Source organism: Peromyscus leucopus, chromosome 5 (assembly GCF_004664715.2).
Source record: "Peromyscus leucopus breed LL Stock chromosome 5, UCI_PerLeu_2.1, whole genome shotgun sequence".
Lineage (NCBI taxonomy): Eukaryota > Metazoa > Chordata > Mammalia > Rodentia > Cricetidae > Peromyscus > Peromyscus leucopus.
This window is the reverse complement of record NC_051067.1, coordinates 6,054,650-6,079,866: the sequence shown is the minus strand read 5'-3', so window position 1 is coordinate 6,079,866 and position 25,217 is coordinate 6,054,650. Positions and strand designations below refer to the sequence as shown.

At 46.4% G+C, this 25,217-nt stretch overlaps 1 protein-coding gene across 1 annotated transcript in view; it reads right to left on the bottom strand.

The window, feature by feature from the left end:
- Nucleotides 1-24,994, bottom strand: part of Spock1 (SPARC (osteonectin), cwcv and kazal like domains proteoglycan 1) — a 494,915-nt gene extending 469,921 nt beyond the window's left edge. The window contains exons 1-2 of the mRNA XM_028863297.2: nt 24,829-24,994; nt 24,040-24,225 (exon numbers count right to left, since the gene is read on the bottom strand). Of these exons, the coding sequence (XP_028719130.1) occupies nt 24,040-24,225 (186 nt within the window). The 5' untranslated portion in view covers nt 24,829-24,994. The remainder of the gene's footprint in view (nt 1-24,039; nt 24,226-24,828) is intronic.
- Nucleotides 24,995-25,217: the final 223 nt, after the last annotated feature.

Here is a 25,217-nt window from a genome sequence, read left to right as displayed (position 1 = left end):
TCAGGAGTTAGCCAAGGTGTCCGTCAGCAGGTGAACGACCATTGTGTAGAAGGAGTAAGCCAGCCTCAGAAAGAGGCGTGTGTGTCCCATGTGTGTATGTGTGTATATATGTGTGTGCATATGTGGTGTGTGTGTGTGTATATGTGTGTGTAGTATGTATGTGTGTGTATGTGTGTGTATATGTGTGTGTGGTATGTATGTGTGTATATGTGTGTGTAGTGTGTGTGTGTATATGTGTGTGTGGTATGTGAGTATATGTGTGTGTGTGTGGTGTGTGTATGTCGTGTGTGTATGTATAAATGTGTGTATGCATGTGTATGTATATATGTGTGTGATGTGCGTGTGTATGTGTGTATGTGTATGTATGTGTGTGAGGTGTGTATGTGTAAATATGTGTGTATGCATGTGTGTATGTATGTGGTGTGTGTGTGTGTGTGTGTGTGTGTGTGTGTGTGTAAGGGGAAGGTGTAAGAGGGATTACAAAGGCAGTGGAATATATACAGCATGAAATCAGAAGCACAGATTCTTGGAGGAGAAGGGGCCTGGGAGGGCAGGAGGCAGAATTAAGAAGAGGGCGTGTTTAGAACAGCACTGATTACAGGAGAAGTGGATTGGAGAGAGGGAGGGGAGGGGAGGGAGGGAGAGAAGGAGGGAGGGAGGGAGGCTGGGAAGGAGGGACAAGAAGACTTAGAGGGGCATCTGGGTGGAAATGATGGAAATACAGTACTCATATATGCAATTCTTTAAAAATGAATGCAATAAAAGTGAGGAGAAAATATAACAACGAACACACACGGAAAGGCCTTATGAACCCATTCCTTCTTGTGCTGACTCTAAAAATAACCAAGCAGGCAAACAACTCAGTTGGCTCTGGGGCTTAGAGGAATCAGAGAACACACCCCTGTTCCCTGTGGGGTGGGTGCTAACCGGACAAGCCATGAGAGGAGCTACAGTTTAATGTAACACACACTTTCTGACCAAGCAAGAACGTTAACCCCTGACAGCACACGAGCAAGTGAAGTTTCCATGAGATCAGTCATTGCAATAGCACAACAGCAAATCCAAGGAAACAAACGACTCCGGCCTCTACCCTTACTGGGCTCTTGGTAACGGTGCACATATCTAAGCAGCGGCACACTAGGCTGCTTTTTTTACAAAAAGAAGGATGCAAACTAAGCACTAATGGGGAAAATGGGCAAAATTCATAAGCTTTCCATACAAAAGACACATACGGTATTTGAAGAGATGCCCTGCTTCACTGCTAGGCTAGAGAGACGCTCGGAGGTCAAGAACCCAGGTTTGGTTCCCAGCATCTGTGTGGTGGCCCACAACCATCTGTGCCTCCAGTGCCGGGGACCCAACACTCTCCCGGCCTCTGTGGGCACTACACACATGAGGCTCATAAATACATATGAGGCAAAACAAATACAAAATAAAAATAAATTTTAATAGTTTTTTTTTAAGATTTATTTATTATGTATACAGCATATATGACTGCAGGTCAGAAGAGGGCACCACATCTCATTACAGATGGTTGTGAGCCACCATGTGGTTGCTGGGAATTGAACTCAGGACCTCTGGAAGAGCAGTCAGTGCTCTTAACCACTGAGCCATCTCTCCAGCCCCCTAGTTTTTTTTTTTTTTTTAATCTATGCTGCCACACCACTTTTTGTCTATCATGTTTGAAAATATTCCTAAGCTTCGTCAGCTCCCCTATGCATGAGGCTGTGTGGAAGCGGGTACCCTCATTGCTGCTGGTTGAAGTGCAGGATGGTTCAGAAGCCCCAGAGGGTGGGTCAGCGCTCACAGAACCACACTTTTAAGAGCTTCCTCTAAAGCTGTGCCTTGACCATGAACAAGTGTACACAGTTTTTCCCTCCTCCGTGGCCCAGCTCTCCCATGACCTACAATCTTTACTTTATGCTTCCTGCTACAAACAAGTGCAGCTCTGTTTATGTTGCCTCTCTGTTCCCAGGTCTGTACAGTCCACTGCTAATTCATGATGGACCGATATGAGAGATGCGTTTTTCCTTTGGTGTGCAAATATCCTCGTGTGATATAAACTAAGAAGGCTAAGGTGTTACCAGGTGGCATACCTCCAGTGTCACACATATGGTCCACCGCTGATCAAACATTACATGACACATGCATGTACATGTGGGTGGATGGGTGGGTGCACATGTATGTTTATATATGTGAGTGTCTCGTTTGTAACTTTGGTATCTTGTGTCTTTCATTTGATTTGTGGGCCGTTCTACAGCCTCCTGAGGCCTTTCTCCCTCGGTTACTGACTGTGTAGACCTAAACAGTTCATTCTGTCGGTCACTCCTGTAGACGAACATTTAGGTTGCTTAACACTTCCTGGCATTCAGAGTTCATGTAGCAGGGCACTCCAAGCGACTTAAGAAACCAAGTATGGTGTCTAAGCATTCATCTGTGTGTAGTCTTTGGTGACCACGTAAATTATTAAAAAATAATTTTTAAATGACAATAAACTAAGCTGAATACAAGCAGTGATAAATCTAAGTGTAAATTAAGATGTTCATAGAATCACTTTGCTTAGGAAACCAGCTTGCCCAGGAAGTTGGAACACCCTCCACTATTACGTTAGACAGTATGGAGTGTCTGAACAGAAGGGGCTGCTGTGTAGTCTGAAGCTTCAGTGGGTTTCTCTTAAGCATATTGGCACGTAATTCCTAGGCCCCTTTTGTGCTATAGAATAAAACATGTGAGTATAATTGTTGATGTTATTGGGAATCAAGGTTCTTACTCTGTGAAAAACAGAAGTTTATGTAATCTAATGGTGTAGTGTTAGATTTACATTGAAACTGTCAGTACAAGCTGGTGATTTCTGTAACTCTGTGTACTTAATACACCAGAGTACTGACGAGTCCCATCAGGAGTGAGTACACCCACGTCAGCCTTACAGACATCACCTCTGGCCATGTTCAATCTACTACTTTCTCCCTCTGCTTTGGACACTTCCAGATGCCTCTGGCTGTACTCTGCCTCACATCTACAATAAAAACCTTCCCCTCAACCACACCTTGGAACGATCATGTCCTCAGTTTATACATCTGGCGCCAAAACCCTCTTGAACCTCACACCTTGGTCTACAAAATCAGAAGTAGTCAGATAATTATATAATTTTATTTTATTGTACAAACATAACTTACAGAAATACATATAAATATAATAAAAGTGGTTGTGGTAGGTAACAAAGGGGATAAAAGGGCAAGAGAGGGTAGATTAGAGGCAAGAGCAAACATGTTTATTTATTACTATTACTTTTATTATGATGACGACGATGCCACGCCCCCACAGCAAGCACATGGAGGTCAGAGAGGATAGATCTCGGGACTCAGGTCTCTCCTTGCTCTGTGGGATCCAGGGACCAATCCTCAGGCTTGGGCAGGAAACACTTTTACCCACTGAACATCTCACTGGACTAAGAACAAACACACTTTATGTGCTTTTTAAAAAGTGCTGTGACCTCTACAAAGATACTGATTCAGAAACACCTGGGGAAATTGTTTTTATAATAAAGAAATGTAAAGGCCTAAAAAGTGAAAGATCTAAGTCCATGAAAGAATTTAGGGTCCTCAGGAGAGAGACCTTGGATGTTTCCGGAGGTAGTGATGACATCCTTGGGAAGGTCAACATGTTCCTTTGGGCTGGGGTATTGCTCTGTAGAATAACACTTGCCAGCTTGTAAGAGGCCCTGAGATTAACCCTCAGCATAATATCTAAAAGGCCTTCATTCTTGCATATTTTTATTTCACAGCAATTTCCTTTAAAAAAATTCTGAAATGTTTCCTAAGGAAATAATTCTAAAGATGGCCAATGAATTAATCCCCTAAAATGTTCATCACAATAAGATAATGTGGGAAATAACATGAACGTTTAACCAAAAATTCTTCTTTCAAAATAAAAAAAATTAAAATAAATTATTGGGCTATCCAACAAAGGACTACCCAGAAGGGTCTTTCTGTAGCTTTTTAATGGGAGGGGCATATACAGCAGACCATGTCATTTCAAAGCATGTACATGTGTATATGAAGACATACTTGACACAGCTCTCTTGGAGGGATGGAGTACAGATGTTTTTCTCACCCTTCTGCTTATTTCTTTTGTTTTCTGTTTCTTTATAGGGAGAGAATCTATTTTGACAAGTTGTGCTGGGAAAGCTCTGGGGGGTGTGATCCAGACATCCATCTCACCAATGCTTCAAGGTCAGGAAGACTGTTAGGACCATGCTGAGTTGAGAATCAGCACCTCGTGCTTTCGGCTCCTGCGATGCTGCCTGGTGTGGCTCGCTGGGAAGAAGGGAGGAGATCCAGATGCTGCCAGGATGTCAAAGCAAACCTGTCAACTGCCAACAACCCCTAAAAGCACTTCAGCACGGGAGCAGGTCAATATCCACTGGACCGTGACAACACTTCCCCTGCCTACTCCCTGGGGAAGGATTGCATCTGAAGGGGAGACAGCCTACTCTCAACAGAGCGGCAGCCCCCCATTAAGCATCACATGTCACCTCAGACACACAGGGCACTGTGGACTGCTGTTAAAGGCTGTCAGAGGACACACCCACGTCAGTATAGTCTCCTGACTCTAGGAAGAGGGCATCAGACGCAGTGGAGGGGGAAGGATGGTGCTCACTCAGTGCTCAGGAGCGGAAGACCAGAGTGACATCGGATTTGAAGCTTCCTCCTTCACATTAGCCCTTCTGCCTGGGTGGGCCACTTAACCACTTCAGGGCTTCCACCTGCTCTCCTAGGAGAGCCAGGGCGCTAAATGTGTAAAGTGCCTGGGACACAGGCTCAGGGTGGGGGTGCACATGATAAACAGAACAATCCGCATTCAGGCAATAAATTTTCATATTTTCAAGGAATTTCTATGCTGCTGAAAAGAAGGTCCGGGCCCTCATTTCACAAGCAGGTCAAGTAAGGGGTTTTTAATCTACCCCTCCCCCCACACTGTCACTATGACCAAAGCTCAACACCAAACTTCTACAAGTCCTTACTCAGCAGGAAGAGGGTCCCGGGTGACAAGGTAAAGCACGACTTCTAGCCAGAGGCTTCCTGGACAGAAGAGGCCTCTCTGTTCCCCCAGTCTGCATGAGCGGAGGACTAGAGAGGGAGAGAATGATGGCTGCCAGCATTTGGGGGCGTGTGAGATTTGCCAGGTTCCCCCAGAGACATGCATTGCTCTTTAAGTTCCATCAAGAGTCATTACAAATAAACTACTTTAATAAAGAACAAAAAAACACCAAAGCTGAGAAAAAATCTGAGTTCCCAATGAAGATATTTTCTCAGCCAATGAGCTTGCTCATCTGTACTGTGACTAACAAAACAGGAGAAGTATTTAAGAGGACTAGCTAAATCTAGAGAAAAAAATAAGGAAGCCTGTGCCCCACCCTTTAGTACAGAGTGGAGAAGAGAGTTCAGGAGTCAAAGGAACAAGTCCCAGACGGCCCAGGGACCCACCTAATGCACCCGTCCATGAACACACCCACATAAGGTGGGGGGGGGGATGGCTCACCTGGAGAGAATGCTCTTGACATGTCTTCAGTGCCATTGGCCAAGCATATGACTTCTCCACTCTCGGAGTACATGATAGGATTGACCCTAATAGATGGATGCTTTCAAAACTGGCATCCTAAGAGGCACTAGGTCTTAAGGCAGATCTCCACAGGTTGGCAATACTGCCACCACGTCTGTAACAGCATGCCCTGGAGCCCTCAGCAGCCACTGTCCTGAATAACATAGATGGGGGCCCTTCCTGCCCATAAGTGACGGTCGTGTGATATAGAAGTGAGCTTTTATGGTTTCAAAACTTTTATGGAGTTGTTCCCACAGATGACAAAGGAGAATAGGAGGAGGAGGTTGGCCGGGAGTGGACCACCACATCAAGGGATCGCTAGTCCTCCAGGGGGCCAATCTCGACCTCTAGCTTGGCAAGGAAGGGGTTAAAGAACCAAGAGTGCATCCACCAGCATGCAAAGGCCTCAAACCACAAGTCTAGACTATTCAAAGCAACAGAAAAGGGAACCCCAAATCTGATATCAGATGGGAGCGTCAAACTCAGCCAGACTTGGTTTTAAATCTTAAAATGATAGAAAATGAGTCCCTGTTACTAAGAGAAAGCAGGACATAAAAATAAACAAAAACTGCTTCATGTTTACTTCCCAGATTGAAATTTCTCAAAAAGCCAATGGCTTGTACATGTTTAGTAAACAAGGGCACATGTTTGTAACTGGCCTCAGAATGCAGCAGCTGTTCACCCCTGCACGCCTTAAGGCACACATGGGCGCACACATAAGCATGCACACATTGCTGCATTGATTGTCAAAAGGCAATCAATACCGCCCTAAGACAATGGGCTCCAATGAGCGCTCAGAAGTGCAGTACACTAATCCCATTCTGTGCCTTCCTACTCCCTTAAAGTCAGGGTTGTATCACTCTGTACAGAGAGGGTGTGCCCTGCAGAGAGAGACTGGGAAATGTGGAAATAACCCATCCTGGAGAAGTGCATTATTGTCCAACTACCCATGTAGGAGGGTGAGCATTGAATAGCAAAGTATGCTCAAGGGGGAATTAATGGGGTGGAGCTCCCCAGTTCACCCCCAATCCTCATGCTTGTATTTCCAGCCTGAAGTCAATAGGACAGGAGAATACCTAAGAATCCCATAGAAAGTGGGATGTGGGGGGCCAGGACAGACTAAGCAGATTACACTAAGTAACAAAGAGTTGGGGGGGGCGAGGAGAAGAGATGTTTTGTCACAGCAGCTCACCAGGGCCAAAAGAACAGTGAAGAGGAGAGCCTTGAGCTTCTGAGATTCGCAGCTCTGGGGTACGAGTCCATATTCTCTAGCACTTTTGAAAAGATGGGAGTAGAAACTGAATTTCTTTCTGGATCCCTTTGGATACTGGACCGTACATCTGTGAGTGGGGTGTTAAGCACACACAGCCTTGGCTGAGTAGGGTCCTGGAGCTCATCTGCGTGTAGACGCTTCTGCAGACCTCTGCTCAGCATCCTTCCCCTTGCCCTGTCTCCTCCAAAAGGCTCTGTAGAGTTCAGAGCAGGCACCTTCTCCTCGCCAGCTTCTTAACTTCTCCACTGGGACTGGACGACCTTCCCTGACCGACTCCCACCACCTTGCATTTCCTCCATCTATTCGTTTGTCAAATAGTGTCAGTGATTTAGAAACAAGGGCTAGGCCAGAACGTCACACTTTCTAGCATGCTACCATGCCTGATAAAGAAAGCTTCAGTAATTAAGGTCATTGAATCTCTCAAGCTCAAATTTTCACTTCGGCTAAGTGATGGGAAGAATTTATCTGAGCTACATGATGGAAGACTGTGATCCCATTTCTGTTCTTGGCCCCCTTGTCCGCACAGCACAAACTGAACTCTTGTATCTGTACTGACAACAGTTGGTTGTTGAGAAGCCCAACTCTCCTGCTGCTCAGTTTTGTGTGTTACTAGAATGTTTTGCATAAAGACTAACTCTGCAGTGGGAAGGGTGCAGCAAAGACTAAGACTGGAAAAGTGAAAAAGTGTGTCAAAAAGTTACTCCAGATATCCTGTCAGACAAAGTCTACAGAAGGGAAGGAGGCCGTCTCCCGGAGCTGTGCAAAGCGGGAAGCCCGTCACAGGACAGGTGTCCTCTGTTTCCCCGGGTCCCTTAGAACATGCCAAACAGCTGAATGGACCTTTTGAAATTAACCCCGGCCTAGAGAGGAGAAAGAATGCTTTCATCTTAGTGTGAGTCAGGAATTACATGGGCAAGAAATGGATCCTTAAAATAAAAAATAAAAAATCTTATGGCCAAACTAGAAATATGAACTATATCCATAGTTCTATATCCTTCTTACATACACAGCATTCAACCTTGCTCAGGACTGAGGCCAGCCAGGCTGAGAGAGCGACTTAGCAAGACAGTCACTGGTGAGGAGAAGGCCGACGGAAGAGATGAGCTGACATGAAGTCAGTCCTGCCACCGGCCTAGAGTAGGCCACACATACACCTATGATCCTAAGACACAGTACGAAGAACAAAACATCTAAATAGAGACAATGTTCACCCGCCTCTACTAGCTAGACTTGTAATCAATGTGAATTAAAAGCAATGGCAGAATCCCACATCATCTGTGAAGCTACTAGGCTTGGTGACTTTGTCATGGGCTGTGACTCCTTTCCTGCCTTGAGGAGGAGTGCTGGGATCATGAGGGCCACAGAAAAAGACCCTCCACACATAGAAGCCACAAGACAAGAGCTGAGGAACTCAAGCTGAAGCCATAAACAACCCCCCCCCCCAAACAGGCCAAGCTTGCAGAATGCTGGGTCACGTGGTGCAGCCAACACTGCTGTGGGATCCTAGGGCAAGTCTTGAAAGTTTGCTGCCTCAGCATAAGAGAAAGAAACGAGTTGTGAGCAAGAACCACCTTGGTGAACGTAAGGCATGTTGCCAAGCTGGTGAGGAAACAAGGATCAAGGCGGAGTCCTAGCCTGTCCATCTGGAAACTGTCAGCTCTTTAGGGAAGTGGAAATGTTTTATTCTGCATTCGCTAACTCTTTGAGGTAAGAAAATGAAATAGCCCTCTGGTTCACAGTGAAGATGTTTCCTGTAACTCGGAGGAAAGCATGGAGCATCTTGTACAACTCCCAGCAGCTTTTATCTCAACAAAAATAATGAAAGTCATATGGCCTTTACTACGGAGGACTGTCTGCAATAACTTATCACATCCCCAAGGATATGGAACAAAGCACATTTATTCAATTAATCCTGACTTTAATTTTAGAAAAGTCAAACATTGTGTCTTAGAGCATAAGCCCCAGAGGGCAGGGCCTTTGCTGTCTGTTTCACAGCAGCCTCCCAGGACCTAGGAAACTCGACTTGCACATTGATTCTTAAGTGAACAAAGGAGAAAGTGGTTAGGCAAAAGTCCCTGATCTCAACTTCCCCATCTGGCACTATGCCTTGCTTTTAAAATCAATAGCTAAGAAGCTACTGGCAGTTGGTGGTTAATAGGGAAGTGTGGTGGTTGACTAGGAGTGGCCCCATAGACTCGTGTATTTGAGTGCTTGGCCCATAGGGAGTGGCACTCTTAGGAGGTGTGGCCTTGTTGGAGGAAGGACTTTGTCACTATAGGAGCTGGTTTTGAGGTCTCATATGCTCAAGCTATGCCCAGTGTGGGACACTGTTGCCTTCTGTTGCCTGCAGATCAAGATGTAGGACTCTCAGCTCCTTCTCCAGCACCAAGTCTGCCTGCACGCCACCATGTCCCACCATGATGATAATAGACTAAACCTCTGAAACTGTAAGCCACCTCAATTTAATGTTTTCCTTTATAAGAGTTGCCATGGTCATGGTGCATTCATTTCACAGCAATAGGAACCTTAACCAAGACAAGAAGGGGGAGCCATTTCTCTCCAGGGGTATGGATCCTGGTAGGTTCCCCAGTTTCAGTGATTGGCAAATCCTACATTCATGTGCACAATAGCAGTACTAACTGGAAACAGTGGTTTATGAAAAAAAGAAAGAAATGTAGAGGACACAAAGCTGGAAGGCAGATGTGGTAGGAGGGGCTAGAAGGAGTTGGAACATATGAGTAGGGTGTAGGTATAATCCAAGTATATTGTATACATGTATAAAATTCTCAAATAGTTAAGTTTTTAAATGTCATAAGATGAATGACTACCTCTAGGCCATCATTTTAACAACCCTGACCTGACTGTCAGTTCTCTCTGGGGGGTGGGATGGCAGACTTCCTACACAGCACCTTCTCACTAGACATCCTTAGTCCCTGCCCAACCACCATGGCAACTCAAAAATGTGACCAGATATGCCAAATGTCTCTGAGGACACAGTCTTCTCTAGATGGGAATCAATAGCCTACAAAATGCTCCCAAAGAGCAACCAGACCCAGAGAGGTGGTTTTGTGCTTTCAGCTCATTGTTGATGCTGAAATAGCATCGAGGGAACCCTTCCCCTTGCCTACTCTGCAGTGAGTACACCAACAGGTCTGGTGAGAGCAGTGGGTAGGAGGAAATATTGGGTAATGAAAAGCAGGCAGATGTCTCAGACACAAATGAAGACTGAGCTGGGGCCCAGACCTTGTCTGTATTCTATAGGAGCATCCACGTTGCTGCCGTGGTGAAGGTGGACTTGGTTTTTAATGATCTCCTCTCACCCTCCTCCACCACAAGGGCATTAAAGCAGCTATATGATGTGCCAGCAGCAAGGGATCCATCAGCCACAATTGCACTTAAAATCCGGCTTGAAGCATCTGCTTCCAATTACAAGTGAGGCTGGGCTTCATTAATACTGCCACAATGAGTTCAGTGGCATCCTCAGAGAATTGGCTCTGCAGACATTCCCAAAGCCAGGTGCACATGTGAGAAAGGGGAAGATGTTCTCCCCCAGACTTGGAGTGAGCTGATACTTCTCAAAGGCTGTCTCCCTGGCAGAACCCAGAGGGAACCAAAAATCAGTTCTCCAGCAGGCCACTGAGGACCATTCCCTTCCCTGAGTAGAACCACCACCTACATTTAGCTTGATAGACAGACATGCCAGGTTTCCATCCTTTACCAAGAAATACTAACAACAGGCATAGGGAAGAGTCATGATTCTGAGGGTTCCTGCTCAACACAGACACATGTGTGAGTACACCAAGTATTTCTACATCTTGAAATACATGAAAACAAATCCATTTTAGATGCAGGATGACTCATATGCTCCAAAATAAAGAAAAATAAAAACAATTACTTGACTATCATCAGAACCCTGGTTTTATATATTATGGAATGCATATATTCACAGGAGTGATCTAATGAATTAAAACGACATTTTTGAAGTCCAATACCACACTTAAATGTCTACGCTGTGCTGCTAAATGAATGAGAGAGTATGTGTGTATTAAACCAAAGAAATGGCATATGAATCATGAAAAACTTTGGCATTAAAGAGCCTACCTGGTTTGAGATGGTTTAACAGGTAAAGGGTCCATCTGCCAAGCCTGATGACCTGAGTTCAATCCTCAGGACCCACATAAGGGAAGGAGAGAACTGACTCCTGCCACGGGTCCTCTGACCTCTACAGATGTACCTTTGTGAATGTGTCATCCCCACAAATAACTATTTTTTACAGTGTTAAAGCCTACTGGACACGCATAGATGCCATGCAAAGAGCTAATATCACCTACATATTGGACAAAAGTGAGTTATTTTCTTCTTTTTTTTCTTGTACCATCTTACTTTTCTTTAAAATTATCTATTCCTTTAAGTTGGAAAAAGAACACTATAAAGCTAAAAGAACAACAAAATCCCCCAGTTAAAGTGTAAACACATCTTTCCTATATTCCCTTACCCTAATTTTTATCTATAGCACTCAAAACACTACCATGTCTTTAACTGCTTTCACTCATAAGCTCGGCTTTCTCCCTCTCCATCCCCATCTCCTCCTCTCCTATAACACGCACACACACACACACACACACACACACACACACACACACACACACTCCATAAGGCTAGGCAAGTGCCTTAAAAACAATAGATGCTCAGCATAGTTCTTACTTAGATCTGTGGGTTGATTATAGGTTTGCTTCTGGTTTTTATTTTTAATTGCATGTGTTGCTACCACTGAATTTTCATTCAGAAGTAGTGAAAGAAATTGGCCTAACCACTGTGGGAAATGGTCCAACCACTTCCCTTAAAGCTGAATGCTCCCTTGTCTTTTGGTGACCACTGAATTCCACAGCAGGTGTGTTCCTGGGAACCTAGGCCACCCAAGGACATGCCCATGACAGTGTTCATGTGTAATAAACCTAATGACCTTAAGTGCCCTTGATAACAAGTCGGCCACGTTTGGATTGTTCATAGCACGATGAAAAGGAAAAGATATCGCCTATTCAAACCACATAGCCAGTTTGGTGAATGAAAACAGACAACAGAGTGAGTCCTCAGAGACCCATCTGTAAAAATACAAAAGCAGGCAGAAGTCACATGCTGTTAGATATCAAGAGAGTTCTTCTCACTAGGGGAGGGACAGGCAGTAATCCCAAGGTCCACAGGATGAACTTCTCAACATTGTCTCTCAGTTTACAGCTGTGTGACTGTGCTTGCTTTGGGCCTCCTGTGATTGGTGTGTGCTACACTCCTGTGAAACATGCCCACCCCAGTAATGCAGGTCTGTGGTGGTTATATCTCTATGAACGACGGGCCTCAGCCTGGAGCCTTCATGAGGCTAATATCACCACACCAAAACACCTGTGAGCACATCAGGTAGGGTGTCTTTCAAACCACCCATCTCAATGTACAGAGTAGCACATGTACACACACACACACACACACACACACACACACACACACACACACAGTGTTTAGGTCCCCAGAGTCAGGCAAAATAGTAGCAGTGTTCATATGTATTAAAATTATCTATTCCTTTAAGTTGGAAAAAGAACACTATAAAGCTAAAAGAACAACAAAATCCCCCAGTTAAAGTGTAAACACATCTTTCCTATATTCCCTTACCCTAATTTTTATCTATAGCACTGTTCACACATTTCAATATAAATCCAGGGGAGCTAACTTGACAACAGACACACACACATTAAAACTAAACTGTCCCCTGGAGATATGGCCCAGAGTCTCAGGAAGTAGAGGTGTGTCAGGCTCGGGTGGTCCATTCATAGGCATGTTCTTTGCAGAATGACTTCATACAGGGTTCTCCAACCACTGTGCCTTCTGCTTATCTCAGGCAGGAGCCATGTTTGTCTCCATGCTGTGTCTAAGCACAGCCTGGTCTTGTGGGATATCTGTACACTATGTGAATATGTACTGCTGTGATTGGTGTAATAAAAAGCTGAGCAGCCAATAGCTAAGCAGGAGGTATAGGCAGGACTTCTACGCAGAGAGAGAACTCTGAGAAGAGGAAGGTGGAGTTGCCAGTCAGATATAGAGGAAGAAGGACAAGCAGGAGGAGAGGTAACAGCCATGAGCCACATGGCAGGATATAGATTAATAGAAGGGGGTTAATTTAAGTTACAAGAACTAAGCCTAAACCATAGGCCAAGCTTTCACAATCAATAAGAAGTCTCAGTGTCGATATTTGGAAGCTAACTGGTAGGACAGAGGACTCATTACAGCTTGGCCAGTCATTCTATGTAACGAACACAGAGACAAGAAATCTAACCAACCCAGTAAATCAGTATACCAGGGTCTGGTCTCTGGAAGGCAAGAACATAGGTCTGGGATGACCACAGAAAGGAGCTGGAGAGGTGGCTCAGCAGCTAGGACACTCACTGCTATTGCTAAGGACCCAGGTTCAGATCTCAACACCCACACAGTGGCTCAGCTCACAAATGCCCGTATGTTCAGCTGCAGTGGGTGTGATGTCCTCTTCTGGCCTCTGCAGACACTGCATGCATGTGATGCACATACCTGCATGCAGGTAAACACTCATACACATAAAACACAAATAAATAAATCTTTCTGTAAAATATGTACAAAGGTTCTTCTGGGAAGTTATTTAAACCAACAGCCCCGGAATACAAAACTTCCACAATTTCCCAAACACCAACCACTGAGCTCAGCAGCTGTATGTTCATGGGGGTGGCATTTCTACTCTTACTCGCTGGAAGTGACACAGGACTCATTCAAGAAGATGGAAAGTGGTACAGACCAGGCCCCAGGGTTACTGCAAGGCTAGATGTTTGTAATGAAAGCAATGCTGTGCCTTGTTCAAAGTGCTGAGCACTAACCATGAAGTCCCCCAAAAGTCCCAAACCACTCAACATGCCCATTGAGCATGGAAAGATCTGGAAAAACCCAGACAGCCCAGAATAATGACATAATCAGAAATCCCGCCAGATAGCCACATGCCTGTTCAATAGACTAATTTCTCCCTCTTAGCCATAGGTTTACCAATTTTAGGCACTGTGGATTTACTATTGATCAGAGAAAATTCAACCAAGTGGAACAAAGCAAAGCTTAAGAGTTGGGTGAGAAGTCAATGGGAAGGCTTCATAACACAGAATCCTGTCTGCTTCTGCTAATGTCCAGGAATTTCCTAAGTTTTGATGAGTCTTTTTTTTATGCCCACAATCTTTCCAGAGTAATCTGGCCAACCAAAATGACTTGTGTACCAAAATGGTTTAGTATACCAAAGAAAAAGGTAGCAAGCAGGTCTCTGGACCTGACCTGCATGCATTCCTTTTCTACGCCTCCACTGGCGTGCCAGTAGGTATCTGAGGGTGCATCCCCTGAAGAAGTCAGCATTCTTTGTCACATCTACCATTTCTTGTCTTCTGTGATCTTAACATCTCTTCTGCCTCAATGCCATATAAACTCAAGCCAATGTCAGAGTCAATTTCCTTCTGCTCATCTGTGCATAAATCATATCCACTCTGTGATAAAGGATGCAAAATCAGACAGAGTCTTACAGCATTTGCCCTCTGAAGGCAGGGAGATTTCCATTTCAGCTATACACACTCTATCCCTCCACACATACAGAATGATTCCAACCCAATCCAAAGGGAGGCCAGGCCAAATTAGTGATGACCAACTATGGAGGAGGATAAAACAGCAGCATCCAGAGGGCTGTGTGGGGCCAGCACACTCTGACCTCACAGCATTGCAAAGTCACTGGCGGGGCTTGCTTCAAATGCAGAATGGAGCCTGCTAGTCAGGACCACCGTCTAGACACGGCATCCAGGAACCTACATTTGATGAGTAGTTTTGGTGTAAGTGGTTCTCAAGCAGTATTTACAGAGAAATCCTGGAGAATAGTCATTCAGCCCAAATAGCCAGCAGAGTGCTGTTTTCACCTTATACCAACATGGCTGCCACTGACATCAGGGGAAGGAAAGATCCCATTTTCACAATATCTCATTTCTAAGTGTTTTATCTGGGCTGAGATTGCCCAGGACAGCTCCAGGAGGCTCCGCTTCTGGTCCCAAACATAAGCATTGCTCAACTCTGCATAAATACCCACTTACCCAACAACAACCCTGCTGGGAATATTGCTGATAAGTCTAAAGTTATTACAAATAGTTGCATAATGTGCCCTTTCCTCCATCCTATTGCACTAAAGAATAATTCTTCTTTTATATACTAGTGGGTTTTTTTAAGTTTTATTTTTATTTTATGTGTATGTTGAGTGCCTACATCCGTGACTGTGCACCATGTGCATGTCTGGTGCCCACAAAGACCAGAAGCAGGCATCAGGTTCCCTGTAACTGATTACAAAGGATGCTGGGAACTAAACCAGGTCCTCAGCAAGTGGTTCTTACCACTGAGCCATCTCTCCAGCCCCAAAAACATTATTTTCTAAGCAGCAGATCAATGTCCTGAGGGACACATTCACAGAGAATTTGTCAGAAGAGTGACCCAATCAAGTTAATTTTCACATCTGTGGATGCATCACTCTCCCCCCCCCCCCCGCCACTTAAGAAACCATTAATCTCACGTCTGCCAAGGAGATATAGGGAAGACCCATACCCAAGGCTGTAACGTACATATCCCATGAGTGACATGACAATATAGTAACAGTGTACAGTTGTCTCTCCCTACCCTAAATGACCTCTGAGAGCAGAAAGCTTTCCGTCTATGACCTCAGAGTCTGGCCTCCACTTGTTTTCAGTGGAAGAGAGGATGGAAAAGAGAGCAAGGAGCATCTCATGAACTTCAATCTCATTTTAAAACCCCAAGTTCACAAAGCATCCAGGAAACTCTAAGGCACCTCATTCCTAAACAAGAGACTGAAATGCAGCTCCGAAGCCCAGTTCGCTTGACTAGAGGGCAAGGATAAAGACACTAGAGAAGTATGAAGTCCTAGGGTGTGAGGGTAAAGAGGAAAGTCCACACAGCAAACGGCTGCAGAGGTTGGCACAGCAAGACTCAAGGAACAGGCAAGCTCCCCAGGGTTTGGGCCATCTGTGCACCCCACTTTCCATCATTGACTTCTTGGTCCCAAAAATAATATAATAAATTGAAGATGTGTAAACATGTGGGAGAGAGTTCACCACTTGAGAGAATCCTAGGATAAACACACGTGACGAAAACACCTTAAGGTTTTTCCCACTTCTGGACACTCAGTCCTGCCCATGCTACTGCCTGGGATGGGACACAGCTGCCTCCTCTCCTCCCCAGATCACTCAGGCCATCTTCTGGCTGAGCTTCTGTACCTTCACCAGGGATGGAGGCTTTCCCCTAGGCAAAGCGCTGCAGCGCGCCTCCTCCCCATTCAGGTTCCTCTGCCTCTCAGCTGTACCTGGGTGACTAAGTACTAAGACAGTCTGTCTCACACAGCACACTAAAGCCCAGGACAGTGTGTACTGTCCTGTTCCCAGCACTCAGGACAGTACACACTGTGTCTGTCTCCTGTTCCCAGCACTCAGGACAGTACACACTGTGTCTGTCTCCTGTTCCCAGCACCCAGGACAGTACACACTGTGTCTGTCTCCTGTTCCCAGCACCCAGGACAGTACACACTGTGTCTGTCTCCTGTTCTCAAAGCCCAGCAAAGATCTGATGTAACTGGCATTTGAGGAACATTTCCATCCCAACAAAATACCCTTTTCTGGATCAACTTTGTTATTGCTTGTAGTTTCCTAAGCCCTGGGCAGTCTGCTCTGGGCACCATGAATTACAGGCCTCTGACTGCCTTTCATGAGCAGGAACTGACAGCTAGTTATTGGGGAGAAGGAACAACAGTGTGGCCAATCCTATTCCTGTTTGCCTGTTGGTTCTAAAGCCAAACCTGGAGCCAGTCAGAATCATCACTAGACCCTGTGGGTGCTGGCCCTGAGGAATGGTGCTGGTCTCACTCAGTGCTGAGACCAAATGGCAGCTTTCTAATGTACAGGTACTAAGAGGCCACAGTAGTACACTGGCTACCTGGACCATCTGCCTCAGGACCCATCACTCTCTCTACCCATAAGACTAGCCTAGGAAAATTCTAAAAGACAAAATGTTGTTTAACAATTGGCTCAGAGATCCTGGATGTGGGCTTAACATGGGTAGTGATGTAAGTGAGGGATCCTTGGGTTTAAAGATGTCCAAGGGAGTGCTTCACATAACTAGAATTTTTGGCACAGCTGAGCTCCAAACCCCTCCTTGACATTTCATGATGAGGATTGCCAGTTTTGACCTGGGGATGAGAGAACCTAAGTGTCATGTGAAATGCAATGGGGAGGCTGCCTCTTCTAGGAGCTGTGAGTGGCAAGTTACAGAGATTTGGCTAATGAAACTGCGTACCACCTTTCAGATGGGCATGAAATAAGAATAGAGTCAAGGACAGTGAGTCAGATTTCCTTTCCATTTAAGCTGGCTTGGACTGGTTTTCAGTCATTTGCATGCTAGAGGCCTCACTAATAAAACAGAACCAACACACCTAAAAAAAAAGAGGAGCCAGCTGCTCAGAGAACAGATGATTTAAGGCTGCTATAACTGTGTGGAATTTGGGAGGGGTGATGGAGCAGTGGGGTACACAGGTGCCTATTGAGGGTCTCTGTGTTCATCTCATCTTTTCTCTCCACTACCAAGGGAGAGATGGACAGCTTGTCTGGCTGGGGCTCCTTTCTTCATAGTGGTCACTTCCACAGGAAGATGCAGCCCCATGCAGCCCCAGCTTTCTGCAGGTCTACCGAGCTCTACCCTGGACATAGACTTACTTGGTTAATAGTGCATTAAAATGGTAAATCTTACAAGAAATGGTATCTCAGACTAGAAACCATCCTGGAAAAGTACCTGCAACCTTGGCAAACTACTTAATCTCTTACAGGAAATGTTTTATGTATCATTATCTAATATGGGAAAAGAAGGCCATGTGTTAGCATCCAAGTAACTTGCCACCTGACATACAGCACAGAGACACCTCACAATAAGCAAGGGGGCTGGAGCTGGAGCTGGAGAGACACTCCGCAGTCAGGAGGACTCGTGCAGAGGACCTGAGTTTGGTTCAAAGCTCCTGCACCTCTCACTGCAGTTCCAAATGCTCTGCCCACTTCTGGCCTCCCAGGCTCCTGCATGAGTGCAGTGTCCATACAGGCACATATACATACTTTTTTAATGTAAACTCAACCTTACAGAAAATATCTGAATTTAGATAGTGAATGTGCTTGGTTTGAAATATGTCATATTGAACAAATAAATATGATTTTTATAAAATACCTAATTTCTAGTTTTCCTCTGTCTCCTCAAGCAAAATAACAGTTGAGTTAATGGATAAGTCTTGTCCCTCAGGGACTCTCGCAGATCCAATTCTCTATTTGGAGCCACTGCTTGGCTTGGAAAATAGCTTTGCCAGCATGTACCAAGGTGCCTGGCCTCCCAGAAATGCATTCCAGTCCTGTCCTGTGTGGAAGGGCTGCAAAGACCAGGGAGAGGTAGAAAACTCAGCTCGCGAGGTCGGCAGAGAGAAGAGGTTCTACCACATATGCCAAGACAGACCGAGCTTCTATCTGCCATGGCTAGACCAAAAGGACGGTCGGAGAAGACAGGATGTTCATAGGCCTGTCAACCCTTAAAACTGTTCCAGGGAAGTAATTATCAGTGGTCATGTGGTTCAGAGATTTAAGACAGTGGGTTCATTAAAGGCATTCATTTATGTCTCCTTAAATCTGTTTAATCAAAATGACTTTCTGCTACACTCCATCACAAACCAACCTCATGTGGTGACAAATTAATGACCAATCTGCTAAGCCACACCATCACTTGTCACCAGCACCACCAACAGAGTCAACCCCTGTGCTAGCAGGAAGCCCCACTTGGCCCTGAAACTCACTGTAAGTGAGATGTTATGGTCAGGTGGTCGCTGCCACCCTTTTCTGCCATGGAGACCGCCATATCCCACAGAGTGTGGTCCACGCGCAATCTCATTAGAATTATAAACCCAGGTCACTCAAGAGTAAGATAAATGCCAGCAAAGCAGCACTTCTGACTCTTCGGGCTTACCAGAGGTAATTATCCCGGAGTTAAATGTCAAGGCTGGTTTCATGTGTGAAAAAGAAAGGAAATGTCATGTTTAGTGTAAGCAACGATATTATTTTAATCAAATCAGAAGCTCATTATTAGAAGATAAAACTTGACACAGCTCCGACGATAAGCTGTGTCTCCTGGCTTCCCACTGCTCAAGTTCCTGGCTGACCACCCTCAGGCATGAAGTGGGGAGGCCTTGCACCATGATATGGATGGAACTGTGGACAGGGTACACACCCGAGAACCACTCAGCCATGTTGGTTGCAGGACCCAGGACCCTCATACCCAGGTGTCTCTAGAATCCTGGCTAAGAAGCTCAGCTCTCTCAATAAATAGGCAAGGATAGTAGTACTCTTTTCATTGGATTGTTATATTAAATAATGCACAGGAAGTGCCTTGAACAATGCCTGACACACTGAATGCTCCATAAATGTTTGCTATTATCTATTTATGCAATGTTAAATCTTTTCCTTACTTCCAGTGGGTATTATCTCCATGAGAAAAAAAAACTTGCTGTTTTTTAAAGAATATAGAATAAGAAAGAATTGTGCAACAGCCTAAGTTAACGGCATACCAGAGGGTGTAGGAGAGAAAGGATTACATTAAACCTGCTCACTTTTATAGGTCAGAACCGCATACTTAAGAAGTAGTCAAATATTTACAAGGATGAGTGAAATGTAGAAATGAATAGAGGGAACTTGGTGGAAACCAGATCAGACCTGTAGCACTCAGATGCCTCAAACGCAAACCACTGGGAAGCAGGACACAGGCGGCAGGGATGGGAAGCGCTGTGTGGCGTAGACATGCGCTTGCTCTCTGCTTCTTCTGCTGCTGTCGTGTTCCTCAGACTGCCCCGTTCTCCACCCACCAAGACCCCTGTGCTTGTTTTCAATCCTTCAGGACAAACCTGTGCTGCCCACATATTCTTGGCCAGTCCTCCTCTGCTAGAGTGGTCAATTCACCAGGGACTACCGTCTTGGAGAAAACTGTCTCCCCTCCTGGCAGCCAACAATTGCCGATAGCTCCAAGGCCTGGAGTGGGTTTGTGTGCCCAGTTCCTCTCTGAATGCTGGGATCTGGTCTGGCCTCGCTCAGGTTTTGGACATGCTGTCACACAACTGCGCGCTCACATGTGCTGCTGTCCTGCTAATAGCATCCTTCTTGAGGTTGTATTTGTACAAAAGTCCAGGCCTCCCTCTGGCCAAAACATCCCTATTTCTAGTCTTGATAAAGTAATACCAAGCTAAGTAACCACCAGTGCGTGGAGGGACAGCCATCTGGGTGCCTTTATGTCCTTATTGGATCCCTAACTCTAGCCAGCAAGTCATGAGGTAGTTCTAATGTTTAACTGGGGAAAGTGACTGTCCATGTGCTGAGTGACAAGACACACTTCAAAGTGGTAATCCAGGGGCTGCCAGTTCATCTCCAGCAATGTCACAGCACACCCAACACTCAAAAAAACAAGGAACACATTCTTACACCATCCACTTCCAAGCTGGTCCAGACATGACTACCAGTATGTACCGTCACCTCTCTGGAAAAGGTGCTTAGGACCACATGCACACCAATAATCCCAGCACTGGGGAGGCAGAGTTCAAGAGTTCAAGGTCAATCTTGGCTACATAATAAGTTCAATACCACACTAGACTACAGGAGACTGTCTCAAAACCAAAATAAGACAAAACAAAGTAAGGTAACCCTTCGCTTTTAGCTTCCCAAGATCAAAGGTCACTTCTAAATGTGTATCACCCAAGTCCAACAAAGCAATGTTAGTGGAAGATGGGTCATTTTCTTTCACGGTGAATTTCAAAAGCCTGACATGCATCATTAGCATATTCTTTTAAAGTAATCAGCAACTTCAAAACAAAAAGCCCCAGTTGGGCATGGTGGCACATATCTTTAATCCCAACACTGGGACCTCTTTGAGTTCAAGGCCAGCCTGATCTACAAAATGAGTTGTAGAGACAGCCAGAGCTATTACACAGAGAAACCCTGTTTCTAAAAGCAAAACAAAACAAAAAAAGCCCCAAAATAATAGCCAAGAAGCTAAGGTTTTGTCAACCTGGAGCAAGGACTGGCTCACTAAGAGTGATCAGGCTGGTCAAGCCTCTGCCACCCTAGCTAGACTTCATATATTATCCCTAGAGTGGCCTGTGTCTAAAGAAAGCACTCTTCTCTCCCTGGTGTCTGAGGGCCCAGGCTTGTCCAAGCAACACAACTAAAGGTACTCAGACCTGCCCCAAAAGGATGTCTGCTGAGTTCATGACACTTTAAAGAGGTTAATGGCATTCAATTATATCTGAGCCACTGAGGAGACCAATGATTCCATGAAGCGTAGAAAATGGTTGATGATGGATGATGTTTGCAAATATTTTAACATCTTTGGATGTTTTTAATGGCTTGCTGAACCAAATTGTCGTCTTTACAAATGACAGGCTGCTAAAAGCGCTGGTTTGGCACCTAACTCTGCTCCGGGAGCTTCCCTCTTTCATGCTTAAACCTTGGACCTTTCTCCAAAACAGTCATCAAGGCAGGGTTCTTAACCATCCTGGGAACTGTCTAGTATGTTTGTTTAAAGGATGAATCACAGCACCTGTCCTCAAAAAGGTGCCTCAAAAAAGCCCAATTGTCACCAGAGAGGCTTCATCCAGTAACGGGTGGTAGCAGATTCAGACCCACAGCCAAATGTTAGGCGGAGCTCAAGGACCCCTGCTGAAGAGAGGGAGGAAGGACTGTAGAAGGCAGAGGGGTCAAGGTCATCACATGAAAACCCACAGAATCAACTAACCTGGCCTCATAGGGGATCACAGAGTATGGACGGACAACCAGGGAGCCTGCATGGGACCAACTTAGCCCCTCTACATACATATCTACAGTTGTGCAGCTTGGTCTACTTGTGGGACTCCTAACAGTGGGAGCAGGAGCTGTTGCTAACACTTTGGCTGGCTTTTGGGAACCTATTCCTCATACTGGGTCACTTTGCCCAGCCTAAATACAAGGGGAGGTGCTTAGTTTTACTGCAAATTGATATGCCATGTTTTGTTGATATCCATGGGAGGCCTGCCCCTTTCTGAACAGAAAAGGAGAAGTGAATGAGGGGGGGACAGAGGGAAGGTGGGGAAAGGAATGGGAGGAGAGGAGGGAGGAGAGGTCAGGATGTAAAATAAATAAATAATTTAATTAATTAAAAACAAAACAAAAAGCCTGGATGCTGTAGTTCAGCAAACCACCTGGGTTTCATCATTAGTCATGTCCGGGGGCGGGGAGTACAATTTGATCTACTTTTTAAAAGTCAGGACCACCCAAAACAAAAAGAAAGAAAGAAGCCATTCACTTTCTTAAAATGAAAAGCTAAATGGGAATAAGGACATTAGTACTCATGACGTATTGAGGATACAGACCTTTGCACAACCCAAAGACCCAACAGGTACAAGTATTTTCACCCCACCCATTATTCCCTGTTCCAAAGCATCCACCCAGCAAAGGTGGCCCATCCTCTAAACCAAGTCCAATTTGCCCAGGTCTGTAAGAGTTCATCATGTACCTGGTTCCTCAACTCTAGCTGAAATGTAATAATTAAACAAAAGCAAAACAGTTTCTATACCTCCCCCATGCTGCATTCCAACCTGGCTAGGAATGGAAGTATCACAATCTGGCCATCAAAATCATAAATGGGCCGTAGATGACTAAGAGAACTTAGTGGGAACTGTGAGATGCAGCTGGAATCTGCCTGATGGGATTCAGCAGGCAGATCTGCTGTAAACAGCCCCAAATAACCAAGGATACTCAGGGTGTGTTTGAAAACCTCTTCCCTGAAGAAGCTGCCCACCATCCACTCCAAAGAGGAGAAGGGGCTGAAAGAGCATAGAAGCAAGTCTGCACTCAAGGCTAAAGTTGCTTCTGCCTCTGGAGAGGTTGCTATTTAGAAAGCACAGGCAAACATCTGGAGCCATTCAGTTCCTCAGAGACCTGCTCCCTGAGGGGAGGGTGGGGGGGGGGACTGAGAACGGGCTTTAAGAAACCCAGTGGAGAAAAGTGTGCAGCCACCTCTGTCCACTTCTGTATTTAAGCCGTGCCCTGTGATGAGAACAAGGGGTTCAGTGGTACCAGCCAGGTTACCACTTTAAAATGCATATGCTGCTGTTTAAAAATGTCATAACATATAAACTGAAAACAAACAAACAAAAACAAAAAACAGCAATGCATTTGAACATAAAAGCTTTACTCATTGTAAGTCTTGGATATTTTTACAGTATTGAAAGCATCTCGGGGACAGGGGTTCCTAATGTCCCCTGGAAGTGCTTGACCCCTTCCACCCAGTAGAATCTTTGAAGAAGCTGTGAACAGGTACTGCTGGGGGGTGGGAGGGAGACTGGCTGCTGGAACAACTGTGCCAGATGCTTCTTGCCCCATCTTCTGGAAGCTCAGAGGTATGTGGGAGCCAGGACTGGGCCGGAAACAAACAGAAGCGCCCCTGATGCCCGGGAGTTTCTCCTCCACATCCCAGCACATCGTGGGGAAAAGGGACGGATTCCCTGGGCTGCCTGCTCCCTTTTCCCTTCCACTAAAGTCTGGGAGACTCCAAACCACTGCACTGTCCCCTGACATTTCATCAAGCTCATTGCCATGAGACCCCCAAGACTCCCCTCATGCCTGCCACATCTGGCTCCCTAATAAATGAGCTACGCTCATCCAGTGGGGATTTTTGTCTGACGCAAAATCACTGCCGCTCCTGCGAGCTTCTCTCTAGGGCTTGGTAAAGTCAGTCTGCCATCCGGAGCTCTCAGACACTTTGAAGAGCCCCTCTCCCCAAGCTGCTTAAGGTTCGCGCCCTGTTTCCATGCAGACAGCTGCGTCAATCCTACAAGTGCACACACCTGGACCACAGGTAGCACGCAAGAGCATCCAGCCTTCCAAGTTCTCTTTAAAGTTCCTCTCAGGCTAGACCTATGGACTGTGGACCTCCGTGGGAGGTTTGAATCTACCATCTCTACCCCTTCACCTGCCTCTGAGCTTCCCCTGTTTTCCACCCCCAGAGAGGGTGGCAGCTGTACTCACGTCTCGGAAACGGTTCCAGTACTTATCACGGTCATACTGGGAGACGGTGCTCAGCCACTGGTCATTGTCTAGGAAATTGGCGTTGTTGAGGGCCGCGCCGCCTGCGAGCGCGTCCAGGTGCCGGCTGTCCACTTGGAGGAAGCACCACGCCGCGGCGGCCGCTGCGAGCACCGCGATCGCTGGCATCTGGGGGCAGGGCACACGGGCGTGAGCCGGCGACAACAGGACGACCTCGAGCCCCTCGCTCCCTCCGGGGGGTCTGGGCGCCTAGGGAGCGCACCAGCTGCAACGCCTAGGATCACAGTGGGGACAGGGTGGTCCCTCGCACACCTGGGACGGAGGCTGCACCTGGAGAGCCCTTATGAATGGAGACAGCTACAAACGCAGAGGCTAGGTCAGGGATTCGGGGCTGCTGTCAAACTATAGAGGACCCTCTCACCTGCTCTCGGATGAGGGGCGTCAGTACCTCTCCCCAAAACCCGGATGCTCAATTTGCCAGCCGCACTCCCACAGACGGGGCCCACAGCTGTGGGGCAGGGATAAGGATAACGGGGTTCTGAGCATCATCCCAGGATCTGGCAGATGGGGGCTTTTAGGGTGCTCTCAAGCCGGGCCTCCCATTCCCAGCTAAGGCGAAGGTCCTCCTGTACCCTGCCCGCTGCTTCTGTGCAACAGGGGCGCGCAGAGATGCCCCCAGGCCCTGACCCTGTCGGCCCCGGGGATGGCCTCCGGAAGGTCCCAACTACGCCAATACGCCAAGTTCGGGCTCAGGGTTCTGCGGACACGTACCTTGGGGGCCCGCTCGAGTCCCGGTGACCGAGTTGCTGGGGCTCCTGTGCAGCGGTGGCTGGGAAGGCTGCTGCCCGGCTCGTTCCCCTGCGCACCTGCCGCCTCCGCGCGTCCGGCCGCTTTGTGAGCCCGCAGCGCTCTGGCTCGGCTCGGGCGCGGCGTCCGCGGGCGGAGAAGCCCGAGCTCATAGCCGAGGCCTCTGGCGCCCCCTGGCGGCTACGTGATGCTCCGCGGTCCCATCCCGGAGCATGATTCATTTGCAGCTCTCCGCAGGACTGACACAGATTTCAGGTCGAGGGAAACGAGGTTATAAGGCCAAGAAGTGTCCAGTATTGGGAGACTCTCCAAGGGCAGGTGGTCGGGACACCTGGCTCAGAATCACTTTGGTG